This window comes from Mycteria americana, chromosome 7 (assembly GCF_035582795.1).
Source record: "Mycteria americana isolate JAX WOST 10 ecotype Jacksonville Zoo and Gardens chromosome 7, USCA_MyAme_1.0, whole genome shotgun sequence".
Lineage (NCBI taxonomy): Eukaryota > Metazoa > Chordata > Aves > Ciconiiformes > Ciconiidae > Mycteria > Mycteria americana.
The window spans coordinates 24,600,705-24,625,239 of record NC_134371.1 but is presented as its reverse complement, the minus strand read 5'-3'; the positions used below and the strand labels follow the sequence as shown (position 1 = coordinate 24,625,239).

At 37.3% G+C, this 24,535-nt stretch overlaps 1 protein-coding gene across 2 annotated transcripts in view; it reads right to left on the bottom strand.

Moving 5' to 3' along the window:
* Window positions 1-24,535, bottom strand: part of CAB39 (calcium binding protein 39) — a 44,534-nt gene that overhangs the window by 7,814 nt on the left and 12,185 nt on the right. The window contains exons 2-5 of one of the 2 annotated variants that reach the window (XM_075507429.1): window positions 23,173-23,303; window positions 14,593-14,749; window positions 5,830-5,994; window positions 1,785-1,903 (exon numbers count right to left, since the gene is read on the bottom strand). In XM_075507429.1, the coding sequence (XP_075363544.1) occupies window positions 1,785-1,903; window positions 5,830-5,994; window positions 14,593-14,706 (398 nt within the window). In that variant the 5' untranslated portion in view covers window positions 14,707-14,749; window positions 23,173-23,303. The remainder of the gene's footprint in view (window positions 1-1,784; window positions 1,904-5,829; window positions 5,995-14,592; window positions 14,750-23,172; window positions 23,304-24,535) is intronic. The other variant, XM_075507427.1, reaches the window with a different exon arrangement.

Here is a 24,535-nt window from a genome sequence, read left to right as displayed (position 1 = left end):
AGATTTGAAATCTACTGAACTTTCTGCAACTCACCCCATAGTTTAAATTTACATAAATTTGACTCAGTTGGATACCAGATGTAACTTTTAAGTCATTAAAGCTAACTAAATGCCCATTTCAAACATCCTGACTTATGAATATGAGTTTCAACAATCCCTGTCAGAATAATGCTCTCTGAAGAGTGACAACACAGACTAAAAATTAGGACAAATGTATTACAGCCCTCATTCAGTCACATATCAACGACAGCACGCTGAGAATGTAGCTTCATCTCTCTGCACCTTAAATGTCTTTGCCTTCTTTTGTAAATTATTTTGAAGAAGTACTGAATCAATATTTTCTGTTGTGTTATGCCACAATTAATAATCCTTTTATCCCTCTAATGTGTAAATCTTGCTTCCCCCCAAAATCAGTGCTCTAATGCAGAGGGGGAAAAAAGAAAAAAAAAAAAAACAAACAACACAGCACTTCTGGCAGATGAGTGTACATCTTACATTCATATTAATTGAAGCAAATATTCCATACTGCTTCTGGTGCTAAACCTTTAGAGTCAGCATGAAACTAAAAGATTTAAAACTTCTGCTTCCTCCACAGAGAAAGTTTCTTGTATGATCCATTTTCCAGTGGCTTACACAAATGGCCAAGATTAGGTAAACAGAGACATTACAATAAAATAGCCTAATATACCATGTATGTGGCAGGTTAGTCAGCATCTCTACTACTATGAACTAGGTGCAGGGAAAAGGAAAAACACAATAAAGGTTCCTGTTTAAATGTTAAAAACATACTTGATTATCCTCACATCTCAGTGCTACTAACGTAACACAGGCAAGTACCTCACTGAGAAGCATGGCGTTTTCATACATCCTCTAGCTATCCCAGTAGGTGGAATAAGTACTCATCAATTGCAGTAAGCTTACCCAGCAGCTTTAACACAAATTATAAAACTAGTACTTGAAATAGCTGCATTTTTAAAATGGTTTATAAATATTTGATTAACTTTTCTATCCTAAAATAACATATTGGAATTGCAATTTTCACAACTTTCTTAATTAATGTTATTAGAAATGTGAACAATTCCTTTTAAATGGAGAGAGCACGTTCTCAATTTTTTAAATCTTATTTTAACATGAAAATGTTAATGTTAATAACACCTTTCCACTTTCATGTTTGAGATCCACAGCTCTGCATGTGCAACCACGTATTCAGTATGGCATGATTCTCCCATATCCAGCACACCAGATAATACAAGAATAGAGGAAGAAACAGCCATCTGGCATGCACCATATGCCCCAAATCATTCTTTGTTTGGTCAAGTTTGAGTTGGTGTATTTTGTGTCACTACAGGAATATAAATCACTATGAATAACAACTCTAAGACCAAACTAAGACCAGGGGATAGGACAGAAAACTGGAAATGATGGTGGTTAAAAGAAAAAAACAGCCTTTAACTCTCGATGCAGTATGTTCACAAGGAAATAGTTTAAATAGGATCAAATAGTATTCTGAAAGGAAAATGTCTGCACTACCCCAGTAAGAATATTTTTGGTTACTAACAGTTGTCAATTTTCAGTCATATTTCATGCAAAAGTATATTTTTGGTGTTTTATTACTCAAGTTTTCCTTCACTTAGGGGAATTACAGGCCCCAAGACAAAAAAAAAAAAAAAAAATCAAGCACACTGCAAAGGAAGAAAAAACATTTCAGAACTCACTGCTTATCCATGAATTTAAAAACTCCTTACTTCATGTAAAAGCCTATTTATGCTTCACAGTGTACATACCCTTTTAATAGCATGAACAATATATTCTGTTGAGTGCAGATGTATTCAACTGTGGGAGTTCGTGTACCAATTTGCCTTCTGAGAATGTTGTTGAAAATCTGCGCAACATCTTTTTTGCCCTGTCAAAAACATTAGCAGTTAAACACATAATATTCAAGACCACTAGGCAAGTAACAATTAAACATTATCATCATCTCATGCATTCATACCATGTGAGTTCTGCAGTTCAGTCAGCCTCTGTACTCTGATCTTAAAACAGATCAAATATTCTGTTTCTTTATACCCATTTCAAATATGCCAAAGCACTCAAAACATTATATCATGTTGCAGCCAGATCACGGGTAATTTATATTAAGAAGTAAAGCCAGTTGATGTTTTATCAGATACTTCTATGTAGCATTAATCTCCTGGGCCTGTTTTATACTTGTTTTTGCTAATAACATACCAGTTTTTAACTGTGCTCTTGCCTGAAAGCGTGTTTCTTCAATACTCCATTATTCTCTCCTCTTGCCTAGGAACACCTAATGCCACCATTAAGAGTGTGCAGAGCATTTCTGCCTGCAGTGTTAACGCCCAACTTAAACCAATAACTTATGGAAGTTAAATAAATAAATAAAAACTATGAAGAAAAATCATCCACTGGCCTAAAATGCAAGTCTCACATTTTTCAATGGACAAAAGAAGTATAAATAAGACCAGGATGCTGGAATTCAGCACAGATTATCCACAAGAAAATGCACAAGGATAGCCCCAGACAGTATAAAAGGAGATGGGAATGTTCTCTTTGTTGAATATATACACATCTCCTATTTATTTATTCTGTTAGACCATAGCTAAAGATGACAAATTGGTACGGACATCTAACAAAAAGCTGATTATAAATATAAGCACTTTTCACTGTCATTCACATGCACCATTTAAAAGCCAGATTTCTGCAATTAACTTTCCATTTTGGATTGCCATAAAGACAACTTTAGAACTGTGTGTTATCAGATCTACTCCAGAAAAAGCCTAGGCAAACTTGTACTAAGCCTGGACTTGCAAATAAAGGCCTGTTAAGCAACTCCACCTGAAGGTTCCCTGAACGTTTTACACAAAAACCAGACGTAGATGATGTTTCTTGACAATCTCTAGCTGTACGATAAATGCCCTGAGTAACATCAACAAGCTTCTGCGTAAAATGCAAGACACATTTAATTAGCAAGAATTTTAAGAACAACAGCAATTATTCAAAATTATTTCAGTTTTCTAATCAACATTAAGAGGATCGCATAAGAAAAAAAAAATTGAACGTTTATAAAAATGTAGGAGGACTGTAGTTTTACAAATGGCATGTTTGTGAATTACCATGGACAATTTTGTTAGAGTGTTGTTTTCAGGATATAAGAGTTTGTTTGTAAACGCTTGTTTTCTCAATTACAATTCCATTGAAAGCCAGCCCAAAGCCACACCAGAACTCTTTGTTCTGAAATGAGTAGAGCAGTGTTTCCAGAAATTGCTTTACTCAAACTCCACATAATATAGTCATCAACTCTCATTCACTAACATTGCCAATTTTGTGCTGGATCTCAGAATTTGCTTTGGATTCATCAGCAAGAACAGCATTTCCTTATTATGTACATAATTGAAGTGATAGTGGTACACAGTAATACCAAAGCTAGTTATTGTTAAAAGGATGCCTTACTAAGTGATCTCATGGCCTAACAAGGGCAAACAGACACTGAACCCTGTGCCAATAGTCACGACTATGAGAGGTGAGAGGGAGACTGTGCAAGTATTGTCTTCCGAGCAGAAGGATTCAGGCTCCCTTATGCAAAAGGCGTTTTTATTTCTTGGGGTTTTTTCTTCATTTAAAAAAATAAGAACAAAAAAAACCAGTTCCACAAGGGATACCATCTCTCTTACAGACACACTAGCACAAATCAGCAGGGAGATAACTGGTAAGTTTATAAGACTGGTAAGTAGATGGTTGTGTTGACTACTTTACTTGGAAAGAAAGCTTCCAGATAAGGATATCATTTTAAACAGGCCTTCACATACAGCAAGGTCTGGACAGTCAGACAGTGTCTTAATTAAAACATTAAATTTGTTACTTTTCTGGCTTTTACTTTGTTATATTTCTAGGGGTTTTTTACCATACTATTCAGATTCAAATACAATTGAGACAGTTAAAGAGTCAGAGTGAACAGTCCCTGTCTACTAATTAGTTGCCTATTCCTGAAGGAAACCTTCTTCAGGAACAAGAGTGACGTTCTTGAAAAAAAAAAAAAAAAAAAAAAAAAAAAAAAAAAAAAAAAGACATTTACTTCATCGTTGAATGACCTCAAGCTGTGGTGGGGCACCAGAAGGAATAAACGCTAGACCTACCCTTGAAGTTTAAGAACCAGCAGGAAACCAAGTTCGTATCTCCATTGGTAACAGAGAAATCCTTTCCAATGCAGTAAACCCCCAACCATAGAGATTCGGGATATCAAAGCCAACATCTGATTGACTCTGTAGCAGCTGGGAAGCTAGTGTACATTTGGAGCACAGGTGCATTGACATTAATTCTAGGTAACAACAATAGCTGGACAGTCTGCCAGATCCCATCCTTAAAAAGCAGACGTGGTCCAGCCTAGAAAGCAGCATGAATGACTCTCTCTCAAGGGGGAACTGTCATATTCTTGTGTAACAAAGCAACAGAAAGTCCACAAGCAGGAAACTGCTCGCAATCTTTCCAAGTCCCCTTAGAATAAAATGAATAGTTCTTCTTAATGAGAGCAAGCCTGTACAAATTATTATCATTCTTCATTACCAGGAGATAATGAAGGTTTCCTTTGCTAATAACCGGGCTGAGTAAATACCAAGCTGATAAGAATCTAGAGGTCAGCAGAATCCAGATGACGTTTCATGATTTCCTTTCTTCAGCAATTAAAAGCCATCACATTTCAGCATTCCCTCTCAGCTTTCCCAGGTCTCCTTGCTTATTTAACAACCTGAATGTTTTATGTTTGGTATAAACAGTTGTTTGGTTAGGGAAAAAATACCGCTGTATTACAATTAAACACAAATCAGAGGGAGTTATGGGTGGGGTGGAGGGGAGAGAAGAAAGAACAGGGAAGAAAGCTATTCTTTTTTGAATGTCATGCTACAATAGGACCTTAAACTGTTGTGGTTGCATCATGAACAACTTGTTTATGAACAATACCATTCTTAAGCAACCTTAAGTGGGATGGTCTTTATGGTCAAGGCTGTGGAGTGAGATACATGGGTTTTGGCTGCTTTCCTAGACAACCACACACTTCTTGCAGGACCTCAGGGAAAATAGGAAAATCCAATTGTACTGCAATTTCTTATAACTAAAATAGGGTGATTTTTCACTATAGCACTGGGAAGCTAAATTATTCCATGTGATATGGTGACAAATGCCAGATAGAGGTTTGTATAGAGATGCGTTTGAATACAAATTAGTATTGCTATTTTGAAGTAATCAATAAAAACTTGGGTTTGTTGTTTTTTTAATAAACAGAAAAGAGAGGAGGAAAACAGAAAAAAGGTTGCATCACTTGTTTCTAAAGAGAGAGTAAAATACTGGACTGTTATTAAAACTACCAGCTTTACCTTAAATATTTAAAATTCTTCATAAATGGTACGATAATTCTCTTACTTTTCTGAGTAATTTAATTTAACGAGATGAGAATATAGACATGCCTTGTAGTATTACAGCTTGTGTTCGCTATGGTATTACTTACTAAGAGATTAACCCCTCTGTGTACACAACAATTAAGAACTATTCCATAATTTTAACAGAACTGTATCATCAGGATTAGAGATTTATCTACTTCTATTTTGTGTGGTTTATGTGCCTAAATTCACAGATTTCATATTCTGTATTTGCTTAATTTTCTTGGTAGTTTGAAACAACAAGTTCTCTACCTAATGGTTTTGTCCCAGCCAGAAAAAAAGCTGAAGATCAAAAGATGTCTTAACCAATTAAAGTGGCAGGAATTCAGATGTGTTTATTTTAACATATACAATATAAGAAATGTCAAACTTCTTTTCTTACCTCAAAATCAATTAGCTGCAAGTCGGCTACTAGGGTACTAAGAAGACCACTGTTATATAGCTCTTGAGCAAGCTGTGCCACAGCTTCTGTCTGTGGTTCTTTTTCATTTGTGCCATACAAGATTTCTTTCATGGCCACAAGGTTTTTTGAGACCTCCTCAGTGGCCTAAAGAAAATGGGAAAAGAATACAGTTAGAGCACAATGTCATTTGTCTTTGTAACTGTACACTCTATTATTCTTATAATCTGCAAACTTCCATTAAAGGAGGGGGGGAATCAGGAAATGACAACTTGTAAAAAAAAACAATAGATAATCTTTCTGCAAATAAGTCTGTTATATCAAAAAAAAAAAAAGCAGAGGCAAGACACGCAATTTATTTGACAAGTTACCAAAAGTAAAAGTCTCTTCCTTTTTACTGCCTTTAAACTTCCCATTCAAAAATCCCCTAAAGAGTAGCAATGGGATGAAAAGAATCCAACAAAGTTTCCATTCCATAAAACAGAAGTACGCAGGATCAGATTGGAAAACATGACACGGAGACACATGCCTGTCTCTAGTGAACTGCTCAGAGAGACCAAATGTATCCCTCCTACAGATTTTGCACTCATCAGGTTTTGTCAAAAACTAGGCTCCCATTCCAGCCAGTGGGGATGAAATTTTTCCTTTCCAACTAACAAAACCTCGAAGAGAACCTCCTTCAATTTTCAGGTTATCTCAGTATACAAGAACAGACTGGAAAACAGACCCAGAAAGAGGTGCACTCAAAAGAACACAGGAATACAGGAGACAATTAAAAGTCTAAGATGCTTCCCATTTGAAGTTCATCTTACAGAAGACAGACAGGTCTGACCTCTCACTTAGGAAGCCAGCGTAAGGAATTCCTAAGTTGTTATGAATGGCTGGAGCAACATTTAGCAGTGGAAAAAGAGTTCTCTCCTGAGTAAAACTAAAATAAATAAATAAATAAATAAATAAACAAGAACACTTCTAAACACCCACTTCTGAATCTTAAAACACAGTTATCTTGGAGAAAAGAGAAGAACTACTCCTTTCAATATATACGTTTACATAGCTCGGGGGCAATACGCTGAAAATGGTCATCATAAATAGCTGGTTTAATTATATTGTATTAGTTCTTAACGTGCCTAAAAGGTATGAACGGTTTGTAAGTGCACAATTTTTAGTAATTAGATGAACCTGCCAACAAGGTATGCATACACTTTAATGTAAAGTATTTATGATTGGTAGCACATGGAAAATTAATGAAGTGAAAAAATTATCACTTTCTGGACACTGCCTGTCTTATAATGGGTATGTAAAAAATTTCTCATTTGTGTGTTATATCTAGAGAGGCTTAAGATCAGCATGACCCATGCGCTATTCAGGCCGAAGCCATTCCAGCTTCGCTAGGTATGCAAGTAAGGATTCTGTGACCTTTAAGGAGGCTCCATATCATTTTTAGCTCCTCCACGACTTTCCACTCCCCACTGCCTCCCTTTTCTTGCTAATTGCAGTTCCTAGTCTCAGTTGTCTCCTCCTTAATCGAAATTCCAAGGGATTTTCTGTGCACTGTTAGTAAGACAGCAAGAAGCAGGTGCTCAATATGACTGCTTAGATTCATGACGACAACTGAAGATGTAAAACGAGAAAGCCAGCTCACCATATTGTAATAGTATTACGCCACACAACTGTTCTATTTCTTTAAAATTCAGAAGAAACATCTCTTTACTAGAAAAAGACCAGGAACATGTGTCAAATGTGGAGATACGAAGAGATGTCTTTCAAGCATGGCTACCAAGAAAAGAGGAAGTAGCAATAAAAATTCTATTGCAGTTTGTCCCTGCACACTAATTTAGAAAGCAAGATGAAAGAGGAAGAAAGGCAGAGGTTCAAGTAGCTACCTCTTTTAAGTAAGACAGTGGCAATATTGAGGGCATGCTTGCAATTAAGAATGCCAGTGGAGAATTTTTCATACCAAAACCCAAGAAGATAGAACAACCCCTCCAAAACTTTCATAATCACACTTGAAGGCTCTCCCTCAGCACCACCCCAAGAAAGAGGCTAGTAATGGAAATGCTTACAAACCAGACAGAAAAAAAATAGTGTTTCCAACATCAAGTGCCTTTTCTAAAAAAAAAAAAAAAAAAAAAAAAAAAGGCGCCTTCTGGCCTAACATGAATATGCAACTCAGTAACTTCAAGAAGAAACACCAGGACTTTCATTTATTTCCCACGCTCTTCACAACTGTTAAGACTACCTGAATGTGCTTCACTTGAACTTGGAATGACATGCAGCTTTAGCGGGAAGCAATGGTTAGTGACACAGAAACACAGAACAGCTTCGGCTGGAAGGTCATCAGGAGGTCAGCAGGGTTGAACCACCTGCTCAAGGCAGGGCTAACCTCAAAGTCCTGTCAGGTTGATCAGGCTGGTGGCCGGCCATGCTCTCAACAGCTCCATGGATGGACACTCCATAACCTCTCTAGGCAACCTGTACCAATGTCTGACCACCTTCATCATGAAAAGAGACTTGCTTGTAGCACTTCAACTTAGGACAAACTATCATTTCTGGATACATACTACAAATACAGAACTATGAGGTTTCCTGAAAGTATTATATCGACAACCAAGGTCTTCTGATGCACTACGCTTCCATAAAATATGACATTTCTATATTCCCTCCTCTTCTACTCTAAAACTCAGCATCAAAAGGACTAGAAATAGATTCTTACAAACTTGTTCTAGAATGTCTCTACTCTTCTATATTCCATGAACTCTCTAATACATGATGTGCAGAGCTATTTTTGCCATTTCAGATGCAGAATGGAATTTACACCTGAAAATATAATGCTACATTAAATATCAATGTTAAAAGCTAAGTGAAAAACTAGTAAAAAAAATTCTAAAAAGACAAAAGAAGGCTAGCTAGCATTACTTGCAAGATTTCCTAAGATACTAAGATCTAAATAATTGCCTAATGTGCTGTCTTCTTTTAACAGAAAAAAAAAAAATCTCTAGAGCAAAATCAAAATGCACAATGAAGTTCAGCCAACAACCCATGATCAAAGGGAAAGTGGAATTAACAATCAGACACCATAGATATAAAAAAATATAATTCTAATATAATATATAAGCAGGGTATAGTTTATATATACAGAATATATACACAGAATATGTATGGTATATATTATAATATATAATCTACATATAATCTATATATAAATATTATATATAAAATGTTATTTTTAATATATATATGTATCTTTAATCTATTTTTTATATATTTTTTTTCTCAGTAGTGAGAAGAAACAACCACGGAGCAACCTGAGTTTTAGAGAAAAACTCTGTGACAAGTCACATTCCAAATTCAGTGGTACCAAACAATCAATAACATTTGAGGACAAATCAGACTATAAATGTAAAGTAAGGAAAATAAACGAAGTACTTGTTTCTCTATTTTTATCAAGGACAAGAAGGCATTATTTAAAAATAAAATTAGACAACATGAAGTCACATGTATGATTGTCACACCAGGATCAGTTGCATGTCTTTATAGCTATGAACCATTATGGTTTATTCCAGTCTCCAGGGTATTTCAGAGATATTCCCAAAATTTACTGTTTCCTTAAATGCTAAGCAGTTCAAATACTACTTACTACATATAGATTTGTACAGCTGGAGTATTTGAGTTTTATGAAGCAACACTTGCCTTTACTTAGAGAAACAGCAGAAAAAGATAAAGAACACATGATCAGTCCTTAAGTGTTGAAGGTGAGCTCAGCAGGCTCTGCGTCTATGGCTAGGGGTTCTATCCACATCAATAATGCAATTACATAAATTGCACTATTAATGAAAACATCCATCAAAAAGGTACTCTAGCTATAGTTTTGAGCCTGTACTTGGTGAGTATTTTTACTGGTCCAGAGCAGTATCCATCATAAGTAACAAACACCATTTTAATAATTCTATCTAAATTGATTGGATTTCAAAACACTTACGAAAACATGCAATTCTGTAAATACATTATTATCTACATCAGTGCCACTAGTTTATTTTAAAGGCCAAAAATGATTACATTATTTTTCAGCAGACATCTAACATGAAGATAGCATTAAAGGAAAGGCTGAGAGAACTGGGTTTGTTCAGCCTTGAGAAAAGAAGGCTTAGGGGAGACCTTATCACCATGTTCCAGTATTTAAAGGGTGGCTACAAAGAAGATAGAGACTCCCTTTTTACAAGGAGTCACATGGAAAAGACGAGGGGTAGTGAGTACAAGTTAATCCTGGGGATATTCCATTGGACACAAGAGGAAAATTTTTCACAATGAGAACAATCAGCTATTGGAATAATCTCCCCAGGGAAGTGATGGATTCCCCAACACTGGACACTTTTAAGATTCACCTGGACAGGGTGCTGGGCCATCTTGTCTAGACCACGCTTTTGCCAAGAAAGGTTGGACCAGATGATCCTTGAGGTCACTTCCAACCTGGTATTCTATGATTCTATGATTAAAGAGCTAAATTCAATTAGAATAGAAGCACGACTTCTCACCCATTACGTCCAGAAGCAGCCTCATCTTTACCCTTTGAGTAACAGCCCGATGCAGTAGGCAAGGCAGATTACTTAACCTTTAGCCTTCTTTCAACCACAAATTAACTGTACACATCTGCATAACAAATTTAAAATTTTACTGCTTTGTAAATTACACCATTAACTCACTGAATGACATCCAATCTATGCTTATGGCAACATGATGCAATATTACAGTTGGACAGCTGAAGCAAAATAGCATATTGCATTGTCCCATACATATAGTATACTGTCCATTTCATAGAACTGGTAACTTAAAGAAGAGAGACCAACCATGCCTGGAATAGTCAACCCACACAGGTTAACAACATGGCTGAAACAATTATCCGAAAGCCAAAACCAGAGCTGTTCTGAGCAGGTTAACCCAAGGTAGGGAAGGGTTAACCCAAGGGTAGGGAAGAACAAGTTTATTACATGAGTAAATATTTACCTTCACAACAGTAAACGTGTGCCACAAACCAAGTGAACTGGTAGTATAAAAATAAGTGCTGATGTCAGCCAAAGAGGAGGAAGAGATGCAAATAAAAGACTAACTAATGGGCTAGATCAAGGGTAGGTCCTGTTTATATGAAAGTTTTCCTTCCCCTTCCCTTTAGAGCCCTCCCCTTTCTGAAAAAACACCAGTAATGGAAAAGTAACAGCGTATGTGATGAACACATTTTCAGTTATGAAGCACTTGTTATTTCAAGTTTCCCTTCCAAAATACTAACAGACAGCAAGCCATCACCTCTATCCTTAGCACAAGGCTACAGCCAACAAGCAGCCCGAGTCACGGTACGAGGCAGACTGTCAGCAGTGAGACACAGCCCAGCTTTTACAGCCACTTCAGATCTCGGTTCCTAAGCAGGTACCACAAACTTAAAGAACATTTCAAAATGACCTGAAAAATTACCTGGTTGATTTTTCTCCAGTATTCACAGAGCTCAAAAAAAGGTAGATTAACATGCAACTAGAATTCACTTTTTGAATTTCAGATTTTTATTTATAAAACAAATTTTCCAGTATTACAGGGCAGAATGTTTCGTAATTGAACAAGATGCATCATGAACACTACCGTTGTTTTTACATCTTTTGCTTTGAAGAATCTCTTCCATTTTCATTGTAAAGAACGTACAGGAACACACACTGTCCAAGCTTTAAAAATCTTTCTTTCTTATTTTGTTTTCTCTTCCTCTCGCAAAACATTAGAAGTTTTAAATTTCAGTCTAAGCACTGAAAAAACCTGAGGTATTCTGTTCAAACATAATTAATTACACTTTTAATTTCTAGGGAAAATTATTTGTCTAATTTTCTTACAAATCTGTATTTCCAAGTGTGTCAGTAAACTGTCAAAGAGCATCCTCTACATAGTAGCAAACTAAATATTTTCATAACAGCATTGTGGTGCTACTGCATAGTAGGAACTACAGTGAACTACGTATTTAAAAACACTGTGGTACTGCAGTAGAAAAGCACTAGTTTGTCTTTGGAACCTCAGCCAGCCATAAGGTACAAAACAAAAGGGCATTTAGAATTAATTTCATTTTGTGGAAGAAATATTTAAAACAACGATTAAATTTTGAAATGTTCAGTTCACTTCAACGTGTGCTGAAATTTTTTTAGTCTAATCTACATACACATTTCAAATTCCATATGTTCAAGAGTCAAGAAAATATGCAACTGTGTGTACTTAATTTTAAAAGTAAGTATTCTCTGCACCTAAAAGGCTGTCTTTACCACAATCAGTAATCAACACTGAATATGTACCATGCTGCTTAGCCTTGAAAGTTCACTGTTGTTATTTGACAGGCTACAGAAGCACACCCTTGGATGAAACAGCAACAACAAAGCAGAAATGAGAGAGAGAGAGAGAGAGAGAGAGAGAGAGAGAGAGAGAGAGAGAGAGAGAGAGAGACCGTATTTTATACAAGTCTAACCACTAATAAAATGGAGTTATAAAAAAAGAAAAACTCTGGCATTCTTCTCCCTTCTTCCTAAAGGGTAATAATTTTTGTGCTTTATGTGCAGTGAGTTTTTCTATTTCTGTTCCACTACTAGCCACAGAACTCACCCTTTCATCAGCAGAGAATTCTTCTCCAAAGGAGGCTGAAAAGTTACATTGCAGAAAGGATCATAATAATAAAAGGGCATGTTTTTATCTTTCACTACCCTAAATATTGAGATAACTGCTCAGACCCTTGCTGTTTTTTAACTCCGAAGTTACTCCAGTCATTTCTATAGACTGGATAGGAAGAGGGCACAAATTCAGGGTGTTTAATCAGAGCTGTACCCTCAAACATGTGATGACTGGTCGGTAAGATATCAAAGAACTTCCTCTATCAAACCAGCAAACAATCTGAGAATCTGAGAAAAACTGTCACAACCACAGTCACCTTCATGGAAGTCTTGGCTTGCCAATGAAACAACTATTTCCTGAAGAATCTCTGTACGGAGATGTGGACACTGCTGTTGTGAATGTTCAGATTCATCAACTGGTCTCCTTTGTGAATAACGAGGATGACAGAGGCCAGCACTACCATACCCAGCTCAGTCTTGTGAATGTCAGTATTTAACCCTCCTCACGTTTAACCTAGTGAACATGGGTTGCCTTCTTTTCTCCTTCAAGTAGAACGTGTTGCTTTCTGTACACAGGAGAAACAACTCTACAGGCTTAGCATATTATTTCTTGTCAAAGCAGCAGACTCACATAAACAAGGTCTTTAAGAAGATGGAGGTATGGGATTAAAGGCCAGCAAGAAGCAAATGGTACATAATAATCTTCAGCTACAGCATCAAGAACACAGGCATGTGATACAGTGCACAGCTATGCACAATGGAATGAAGCTGGTCTGTTCCCCATTAGAGGTCTAAGCAAAAAGAAAAAGATTACACAAAAGAGCACAGATTTTAAGATCAAGCCACATCTCCAGGAATTAATAATGAGGCTGAGATGAAGGAGGCAGTGCCATGTCTCATCACAGACTCTTCAGAATGCGCCTACCCCTCCTCTCCAGATGTCTTTATTAGAGAAAGAAGAAAAGCAGCAGCAAATTAAAATCCTCCCAGCCTCCACACAGGCCTGCATAACAGGCCATAACATTTTTCTCTCCAGCAAGAGACAAAAAGCATCAGGGAAAAATACTATGGTACACTGCAAGAGACCTGGAACATACCATGTGCTGGCATCAGGGTAGAAGATGCTGATTTTAGAGTATCAGGATAAAGATGGCAGTTTAGTTAAGACCCAGATTCTCCTCCACGTAAAGCAGTAATGCCAAATCTAGGTGAAACTGGATGTGGAGAAGCTGGCCACACTCTGCTTAAAAATACTGGTGAACATCAAAAAGACTGTGATTAGCTCCTACATGTGACTCTCTAAGGATGCCAAGAATGGCACAGAACAGTTAAATAATGCTGGGAGAGGATCCAAAGAGGGTATCATAGCCTGCTTCAAAAGCTGGTGGATTGGAGAGGGAGATGTTTTGTCTGCTTGTTTTTTTGGTTTGGTTTTGGGCTTTTTTTTGGAAGTATTGAAATCTATGCCCTTGTGCTGAGTTTCAGGAAAAACTTCATCTAAACAGTAAATACCCCTGCCATACGAGTCACTAGATGGGATGCAGCTGCACACAGGCTGAACTACCGGTTGAGAAGTGAGTGACTGTCAACAGGTACAGATCCTGAAGTAGCAAACCATTCTATCTAAAGGAAACTGCACCAGCACAAGAACTCTTCACCACATCTTCCTGTGAGCTGAAGAAAAGACAAGGAAAGGTAAAAGTATATCCTCTACTGACATCCATGGAGACACAAAGTTCCTTGGTTTCAGTAACAGAGACTCTCTGCTCTGTGAACATTTGCATAGACAAGCACAGACAGAACTACTGTACAGCAGCAAAGCCACTATGGTGGACACAAGCACCAGAACACTGTATGGCTGTGAGCTCCTTATTAAAGAATGCAACATCCTACAGTTCCAAACCAAATTATTTTAAGTATCATACCAGCTGCCAGTGGCATAAAAATGCAAAGCCAACCAACATGAAACATACCTGTTCAAAGGTACATAACAACTTACTCTTTATCAGAGTATGAGACCCAAAAATAATTCCCAATTAATTCAGTTTCAACAGCTGTAAATATCTCCCACCCCCTCCCCTTCAATTACTGTTTAGCAATTGGAAAGTCCCAACTGTACCTTTTCTGCCTTTTTGTCAGAGATATCTTGCTTTTCTAGAACTGCCATACTTTCCTTCAGGTTCTTCACTATGTCTGCAGGAGACTTGTGGGACTTGCCAAAAGGGAATGGCATGATTGCGAGCCACAAGGTCTTCCTCCTACAGCTCCTGCTTCACCTGGAAAAGGAGGAGAAAAGCAGCATGTCAAAAATGGAAACATGGGGTCAGTATAACAACACAGATGAAGATCGAGAGAGTAGCAAAGGTATTCATATGTGGAACAACCATCCTTGATAGCTGAACTAGAGCTTGCCATGACAAACTTAAATGCTTGTGTTTCTAATTCTTTTAAAACACAAGATACAGAATCTAAGAACTCACATTAAGATTATTATCTTATGATACAGGAACAGATTAAAGAGTACATTAATTATATCCAAAGCCACATACTGTACAAATGCCACATATGGGCAAGACTAACAAGGATAAATTATTCCAATTAATGCTGTCAAGCAAAATGCCTTCTTATATTAGGTCTCTGACCCACAAGTCATCATGTCTCAGTGGCTCTGCAATGACTGTCCAGGTACATGCTTTTATCCATATTCATTCCATAAAAAAATGCAAAGTAGACCGCAGAGCCTGTGCCTTAGTGCAGGAACTACGAGCATGATACAGACAGCAGCTTATTCCTATGTCAAAACACTTGATATGTCCTGGCTTTTTTGTATCAATATTACTGCAACTTCATACTGAAATACAGTCTCACTCCCACTCATTTTATGGGAAACAAAATTTGTCACCAATAACAGGGACATAAATAAGGCACTTGAAAACATTAAAACCAAACACCTGATATGTATCTTTTTCAAAAAGATAAAACTTCTCTTATGGAAGCAATTTTCCTTCCCTAAAAATGTTTGGTGCTCGAGTCCAAATACATTCATTCCTCTGTATATTTACATATATTTGCTTTTACACACACACACATATATATATTCACTTCTGTGTACAAAATAGCAAAGTATTACTAGTACAAATGAGTATACAAAAGCTTTTGTTACTAAACACATACACCCCCATTTAAACAATAATAAAAACTTCTTATAAGTGAATTCCATAAAGCATACTTCTAGAACTCTAATCTAAGACAGAAGAGAACAGGAAATCCTGCATTAAAAATGCTGACAGTGCTACTTCTGCTAGACACAAAACACAGCTGAAGCTGACAGAGCAGAGATTACACTGTCATTACAAAGAAGCAATATTACCCTGGAAGTTAGTAATTTCTAAATCCATACAATGGCCATTAAGTTAGTAACAAGTCAACTATAACCAGTACATGTTAAAGTTTCTTGTCTAATACCATGCACTTTGATCCTTGATTAAAATACCAGCTCATCCACCATGAACTCCAAAATGTTAATCCTGATCTTACTCAATCATGTTTTGATCAAGGATGAAAAATACCAATCTGATGCTATTTTTGAGTTATTTTGATTTTTAACACAAACAAGTTGCGCTGGCCCAAAGGCAACAATTTAAAGGTGAAGAACAGAAGCACTCAGATCTTTAGCCAAGAAAATTTCCATAAATAGGTATTTCAGGTAACCAGCTACGGAGATCACACCTTCACTGTTCCATGCCCGCAACTGACCTAACACAGCTGATAAAAAGCATAAGGTACATAGTTTTTAATCAGATTACTTTCAGACAAAAGTATCAGCACGAAAGTTGAAACAAGACCTTCCATTGGCCATTTCCATTCTTTAACAGATCACAAGGACTTTCTGTTGCTTTTATTTTGTGGTATAATAATTGTCTCATTATAGTAATCCCTCATTCATAAACTGCACAAAGAAGAGGTTGTAACACTGAAATTACAAACACAGGACTGGTACTCTAAGAGATAAAGTGCCCACAGGTCATTCCTTAGACAAGAGAATTTTATGCCTCAACTTTGTTACATGTAGTAGAACAGAAACCTACCTTTAAGAAAAGCATGACTACTCATTGTTATTTAATGAAAATGTAATGGCATTTAAAACAATGTTTAATGAAAATTACAGTATTTTCACACAGGCATTTTTTTTTCTAGAAAGACAGGTGTGAAAATAAGTACAATTTCCCCACAGCATAGATGATATAACTCGAGCATCACAGCAACATTTGAAATGTTCCCTTTATCACTCCCTTTGACTACTATTCCTGCCAAATTAAGATGAGCCCTGAAAACAAAGCTGGATTCTTTCACGCTTGCATATCATCCCTTATAATAACAGTATGTAACAACTACTCAGCATATTCATTCTGGAAGATGGCTATGCCCATGTAACAGAGCAGGACTGGCTCAAAAAGTTGCTAGTCTTAATTCCGTGGATTATGTGTTAAAACAGAATATAATCCAGTAAGAACCAAAACAGTTGAGAGAATAAAAATATTATATGGAATCACAAAATCTGGTATTACGGCAATATACAAAGAAAAGAAATCCAAACCAAGAAAATGTCTCTGCACACCCATTTTCTGGATCACAACTATGATACTTCTAAACTAAAAGACTACATGGAGAATATATTTAACATATAGAAATATAGAATAATGACAAACAACTGTCCTCATGGTGTGCCCAATGTCTAGGTTTGCAAAACTTTATTTCCCTCCAGATAATGCTCAATTTCTTCTTTAAATTAAAAATAGTCTACCACTTTGACTTATTCATTAAACTTTCCAGGTTCTGCATAAATCGGATACACCTGCATGCATACACAAGTCATACACAAGTTTTGTTGTATGTACTTAGTATATCTAATAGAAAATAATCAATTAATAACAGTTCACTAGCATATATTTATACTAAACATTTTTCCCCAATTGAGGTAAGTTCCTGTATGAATTTCTCATAAGCAATTAGAAAAATCAGGAGAGACTGCCAGCACTAGTAAGAAGGAAATCCACATCCTTGATTACTGAAGGTGACATTTTGCTTCAAGGTATTTCATTGACTATACAAAATGGAATAAACGCATTGTTTCTGCTATTTTAATTTTATTACTGGAAGGAATGCAGTGGTACTGCCAGGAACTTCATCTGGGATCTCAAGACTGAAGACCCTACCAACCCGGAAACAAAACTCTATTACTGAAGAACCTGTGCCACGTCCTGCCAAAAAAAAGCAGGAGCAATCCTTTGTCTCTCCGAGCTGTGCTTCGTGCAGCAAGGAGAACATAGACAGGCTGTTCCCTTTTCAGCCCAGCAAAACTACCCCAAGCAGCACTCTGTGCACAATAAACAATGACAACATCTGTGTGAGATCGGAAAGAACTGCAACCACCCACATCTGCAAAACGAGAAAAAAGGAAACAACATCAAATGACATTTTCTGTAAATAAGAACAGACCTTACATCATGTCAAATGATAACTGTTTCACATTACTAGCACCTGGTTGCCTTGCAAATTCATGATAAAATTTTGATTGTGGCTTAAGAAAGGGATCACAGGACTCTTCAAGTGTTAAACTGCAACAAGTACATGGACAGCTCTGTGCTCTGCTGGGCTGCTTTGCTTTATCTTATCTTCCCAGAAACCTCACTGCTTTTATTCATTTGTTAAAAGAGACCATGAACGATATTAAACAAAACTCGGGCTTTGTCAGGCAGGCATTTTATTTCACCAATACTCCAGCATGCCAAATGTAACAAAATTTAAGGTCCTCAAAGCATTGGTGTCACAGCCACACTTAGAAATCTTAAATGACGTTATAAATCCAAATGGACCGTCAAACAACAATATGGCATGCAGCCAAATACCCAGAGATTTAAGCTCAACTGACACAGAGTGACTGACACACACTCAGGCACACTGGGACATTTGGGCTTTTGTGATAACAAGAGATAGTAGTCCCACTGTTTCAGATAGTATATAATTTCCAGCTCTGTCAATGCAGCATGCATCCGTGCACAGTTTGCTTTATGTATAAGGCTTTATATTTTTTATTCACTGCATTGACCACACAATCAATTAACGTCCAATTTAAAACTAATGCGTTCCATATATAAGACTGTTTTTTCAACTAAGCAGACAACACTTAAAAACATTTCTCTGTGAGGACAGCCCTCTTGCAGCAAAAAAATGCTGCAAGAACACATACAGAAGCACGATAAACAAACCCCTCTCTTTTAGTAAATTTTAATTCTCTAAAGAATAGATTCACTAGCCTGGAGCATGCTCTCTCTTGTAATTTTTCACTTTTTTTTATTTGAAGGGTCAAAAAATGTGCTACCTTTATAACAGAAATGTGTGCTACAGTTTAAAAACTGATTACTTAACAGTAGAAGGGGTTTTTTTGTTGTAGGTGGTGTGTTTTTTTGTTTTTTTTTTTTTTTTTAAAAAAAAAGCATATTGTAAGGTGCCTGCATGACTATTTTCAAGAAAAATACTGGTACAAGAAATAGTACGGTAACGCTCATGACTGCAGTGACACGTGCAAAGAGTTACCTCACAGAAAAATGAATTACTGGCACTGAAGACTCACCAATGCAGGCTTTTAAAGCTATAATGAAGGTAAAGGAATACTAGCTGTATAAGCAAAGACACAAAAGCAAACTCAGCTTTTCTGCTTATGGTATACCATGAATTACCACAACATTAAAAAGTTGTTACTTTTTTCCTCTGCATAGAAGTATAATCCATAAATAAACCATCAAATGAATTCAAGTATTCACACTATTCCAGCTCAGGAGAGCAAAAGTCCGGCTTTCCCCCATGCAAAATGCTACTTAAATAACGTACCAAAAACACTACATTCCCAATTTTGTGAAACAATCAGGTACAATAAACTCAATTTCTTATTCTATTGTAGGCCTCACAGTTTAACTGCACTATATTAAGTCTTCAGCTAGATCTTGTTGCCTTGTTTACACACCAAGAGTTGCAGGTGACTGCTTTTAGTAAGCTCCTAACAAGGAAAAGAGGAGGAAAAAACCCTTCAGCCGCTTCCTGGCTACAATTGCACACATTAAAGAAATCCAAGCCTAGTGAAAAAGCACCTGTAACATGCAGTTAATGTGCACATAAGAAGAAAACTGCTGAAGATCAAACAAAATCAACATAATTTTAATAAGGGCAAATAATTAATGGTAAGGTTCCCCAAGACAAATGAGCCAATCCAACAGCTGGCTGCCACTGACTGGGAGGTCCCACTCCCCCACTACTCCCAGCACCCCACTCCTTCCCCCGCTTTTACGCCAGGGCCAGCTGACCCATCCATGAGCTGGTGCAACTCACTAAGCCATCAGAAAACTAACACGTAAAAGGAAAGTAAGCAATGAGTAGTGTAGGGAATGTAGAAAAAACATCCCTTTGACCAGCAAGTAGTTGTGAATCAGCTCCCTCATCTCATGATCTCACCATAGGGGCACTTCACGGTAAGGCAGGAGCTGAATCAACAGCAGGACTTAAGGGGGAAGGTCACTCTCCATCAGTTATTTTGGGTGGTCTGATATTTGTCTGAATGTCCAGTGTGCCAACTGAACTCACCAAAACAGCAGAAGACAAACCCAACAAAAAGGGTGCGGGGGGAAGATTTCTGAAAGGTTCTTGAGACAAACCAGTACAAGGCACTCTCAGCCACAGCCAGAGCCAGGCCAAGGAAGGGAGGAGGAGAGGAGGGGAGAGGGCTGGGGCAGGCAGGAGGGAAGGGCACACCACCTCCTCCTCCAGGTAGAGGAAGGCTGCCAAACTCTATCCTGAAATCGTATCACGTCGATTACTTTCAACAGTGTTAATAACACATAGGAGGTTGACTTAAACAAATACAGTTAAATAAGTTAATGAATCTACAAAGGAAAAATACCTAGACTCACAATAAACAGTTGTCTCTACTCTGTATATAGATTTTTAATTGACAATTTATCAGTCTATTACTGACAAAACAGGCTGCATCTTGCTAGAGAGAAGCATGTTTGTATTAAAAATATAACGCAGCGAGCACATGTTTGTCCTGATAGAACTGATTTCCCCTCAGAACCTGTTCTTTTGTTGTATGCCTATTGGATTAACAAGGACCATTAAGACAGTGTTGAAAACAATAACATAAATCAGTTTTCATCAGGTCTTATTGTTACAAGCGGCTGTTAGTTCAGCTAGAATTCACCACTGTGAAGTCTGGTCAGAATGATAAAAACAAAAATATATAAAGAAATTATGCATTTTTAAAAGCACTGCCTCACTCTCAGACATGCCCAGCATCCAGAAGGAAGACTGACAGCCATTCCTTTGATCCAAGAACCATTTTTTATGCAAGCTACCATGCTCCTTGGGAAAAGAATATTCAAGTAGTTCAAAGCCAGAAGCAGACACCATATTAGCTATTCAGCCCTCTTGTACAGGATTATAGAATTTTACTGGTTATCAGAGTGTTTAGCCAGACTTAAGTTACTGACTGTACTTTCTGTAAGTACCATTAGCAAGAAGAGCAGCAGCTGTCCTGCATTGCACCAGGGCATGTGCAGCAGCTGGCATGGCAGGACAGCAGCCAGGTGCCACCCTGAAGCATCCAAAATACCACTGCCAGTTCATCACTGCAAATTCCTGGCTACAGCACGTCTTCCTGAAAGGTCTTACCGCTTCTAATTGCAGAAGTATAGTTGACCAAAGGCAGCATCCATCCTTTCCTTCAGTATATTATTTAAATCAAGTACTCACACTCGTCATTAAAACATTCTTCCACATTTTTCATGTGCTGTTGTCTATACTACATCTTTCAGTATCCTGGTTATGGGTATGTGGTTTCCCACTAGATGAAACAATTTTCTAGAGCCTCAGCATTGTACCAAAATAATTTTTCAATTTTCTTTTTGATATGCTAAACAAATTGAAACATGACAGCCTCTCATACAAAACACATGTCTAAATAGCGTAGTTTATTAATACAACCTCACATGCAAACCCTTCCTATCATGGAGAAAATGAGACTGATAAAGAGCAGAAGCCACACTTCAATCTATTTCAAGGCTCCAGCATGAACTGTTTACTATAACCATGGCTTTACCTGCATAAGCATGCCATTAACAGAATGGCTATGGTTGTAAATGGCACTATCAGCTGGCAAAATTTAAGAGTATACTCCAGCTCTAAGGCATTTTTGCTATCCTCTGAATACTTCTGCACATCTTTTCAGCATTTTTTTCAACATAACTTTAAAACATGGATAGAAGAACTGCATCAACTGTCTCACACATAAGAAGTAAAACTCCTGACATACTAAATGGCTAAAGCAATCAATGATTTGTTTGGCTCTGTTGTGATATTGTGTGAGAAACATAATTTATACATATAAATTTTCTTACAAGACAGGCATGTTCATCTCATACCTGGCATGTCCCACCCACCACCGAACACTAGCATCTTCCTTAAAATTCACTATTAACTTGTTCTATCAAGTCTGCAGCACACAAAAGCTTTAATCTGATTCAAAAGCAGTTTCACAACTCTGCATCACAGAATTATTTGTGGTGTGACCCACTTAAAGATTAAAATGAAAAAAACATCCCCTATCTAAGAATGGTAACTTAATTCAGAGACAAAATGAAATAATGAAGAAAAAATTCTCTGCTGTAACATGGATGAACAATTAAGTGAACAAAAAAAGATCAATTCAATGAATTCAGAAAAAAGGAACACTGGAAAATAAATTTCTCCATAAAAACTAAATACCTAATGTGAGATAGCTTCTTGCTTTCTGAAAATTTCAAAGCGATTAAGTCCTCAGCAGTTCACAGCCCTGCTTGTTTCTTTAGCACCAAATGCCAGCTGATTCCTTTCACTAAGCAAGCTTCCCTCTTGCCATTCAATTACTTTACTGATGCTTCTCCCTCTTCAAGGGCCTACTTCCCCAGCAGACACCTGCACCATGCTGGGGGAAGAGAAGGGCAGCTACTGCCATTAGATTCTACTAGCTCACTGCAGCCTCCTAAAACTACGTTATACTTTGTGACTTGTACATCATTATATTCATTGCAGTTTAACACACAGCTACAGAGCTTTTGCAGAAACTTAAGTAGAAACTGGTTTTAAATAAGGCTGCTGCTTTCAAGGGGCTTCAGAGATCCAGTATAAGCACAAAAGCTTGTTAATACTAATCCTTAGTATCTGAGATCCCAGCTCTTTCTCCACATTCAAGGAAATCTTATGACTCAGCTTCTTTCCCTGGTGTACTGTTTAGAGTTACCCCACCCATTCATTTCCCCACAAACCTTACTGCTATATTGCAATATGGTATACAGATAAGCATGTAAATGCCTCACCCATTCCTTAGTAAATTATTTTAAAAAAAATAATCATCACAAGTTTCACCACAAAAAGTAACTACTATCCCTAATACACTGCACACAAAAAAAAAATTACTTCAAGCTTCAAGAAAAGTTGTCAGATGACACGCCCACTTCTGGCCAGGTTGAAGCTCAAATAATTTTCTCATAACCTGGCATTACAGTCAACCCTCTATTGGCTCAGATGCCTTTACCGCATCATCACAAAACCCTGAATATTCGTTACATGACAAAAAATGCTGCAATTATGTACGTGCCATTCTACTCACCCTTGGAAGCAAAAATGCAAAGCAAAAGAGTCTCCTTTGTAACTTTCTATTCCTTGGTATATATGATTCCCATTCCTTTCCAGAGGTTTTCTCTGTGTGTCAGATTCCTGATATACATCTAAGGGTTAATTCTGAGAGTGAAGAAGTGTCAAAAGGGGAGGCAGAAAGTACACTGCAGTTTAATCTCTGATTTCATTTCACATAGTGCAATGTGGTCTACAGTTAACATGTTCCAATAACTAAAGACAGCTGTATGAATATCAGAAACCACACGGGCGAAGGACAGGAAACCCCACTAGCACCACAACATCAGCATTTAGTTTTAACCAGAAAGCCGGCGCAATGGACAAAGGAAAAAGAGATTATCTAAAACATGAATTAGTTAGGTAAGGAAGGAGGATGAGAATCGTAAGTACTAGCACAAGATAGGAAGGGAAATGCACGTGCACTTCTTGGGCTTTCTGTTTTGAAGAGAAGTTGAGAACAATTAAACTGTGAGAACAGCCCTGGGACTGCTCCAGGTGCAATCCTCTAAGGTGCAATTTTCTTTAGAGAATATTCTCTCAATAAACAAAAAACTACACTCAGTAAAGCCATTCTCTAGAAGCAGAAGTAACAAAGCTAGGAAAAAAAAACTCAAAACGGATAAAGTATTTACCCAAATGTAGTTTCACTAAGAACCGTGTCATAGTATTACTTTTTAAAATAACGTTTAAGAAAATCAACAATATTTTTCCCATGGTTCCTTTACATCCTTTGGAGGCCAAATTCTGTGGCCTGCTAGAAACTTCTAATGTTCAACCTAAGTTTATCTAAGTTCAACACATCATAGCTCTTCATCTAATTTAGCTGAAGAACAACAGATCTTTAATAAACATAACCTACAAAGGAACAAGATCACTTAAGGAACGACAACATTAAAGCATGAAGTTAGTGGGCTATAAAACAGTGATCCCTCAGGAACATAGCTCAGGAACATCCTAAAAACACTGACTTAAGAACCAGGAAGACATATCAAGGAGTACCCATCTTCCCTAACTGATTACTACTGGCCCCTGCCATAGGCAGAATATAACAAACTACATCAGTCTCTGCTTTGACATATTACACCTGTGAAGGCTTCCCTTCCAAAATAATCAATCTGGGAGTTCACAATTAAAGACTATTTATGTTAGACTACTGTACAATTCACCTCAGTCCCGACAGCCCTTTACAAGCCAGCTGAGATGACATGCAATCAAGCATAGCTTAACATCTCTGGGTTTACTTTTGTGCATTAGCTTGACATAACTAGGGCTGAAACCCAAAACCAACAGGCACAGCAAGCTGCACTGCAAAAAGATGTTGAGTCAATTGGTCGAAC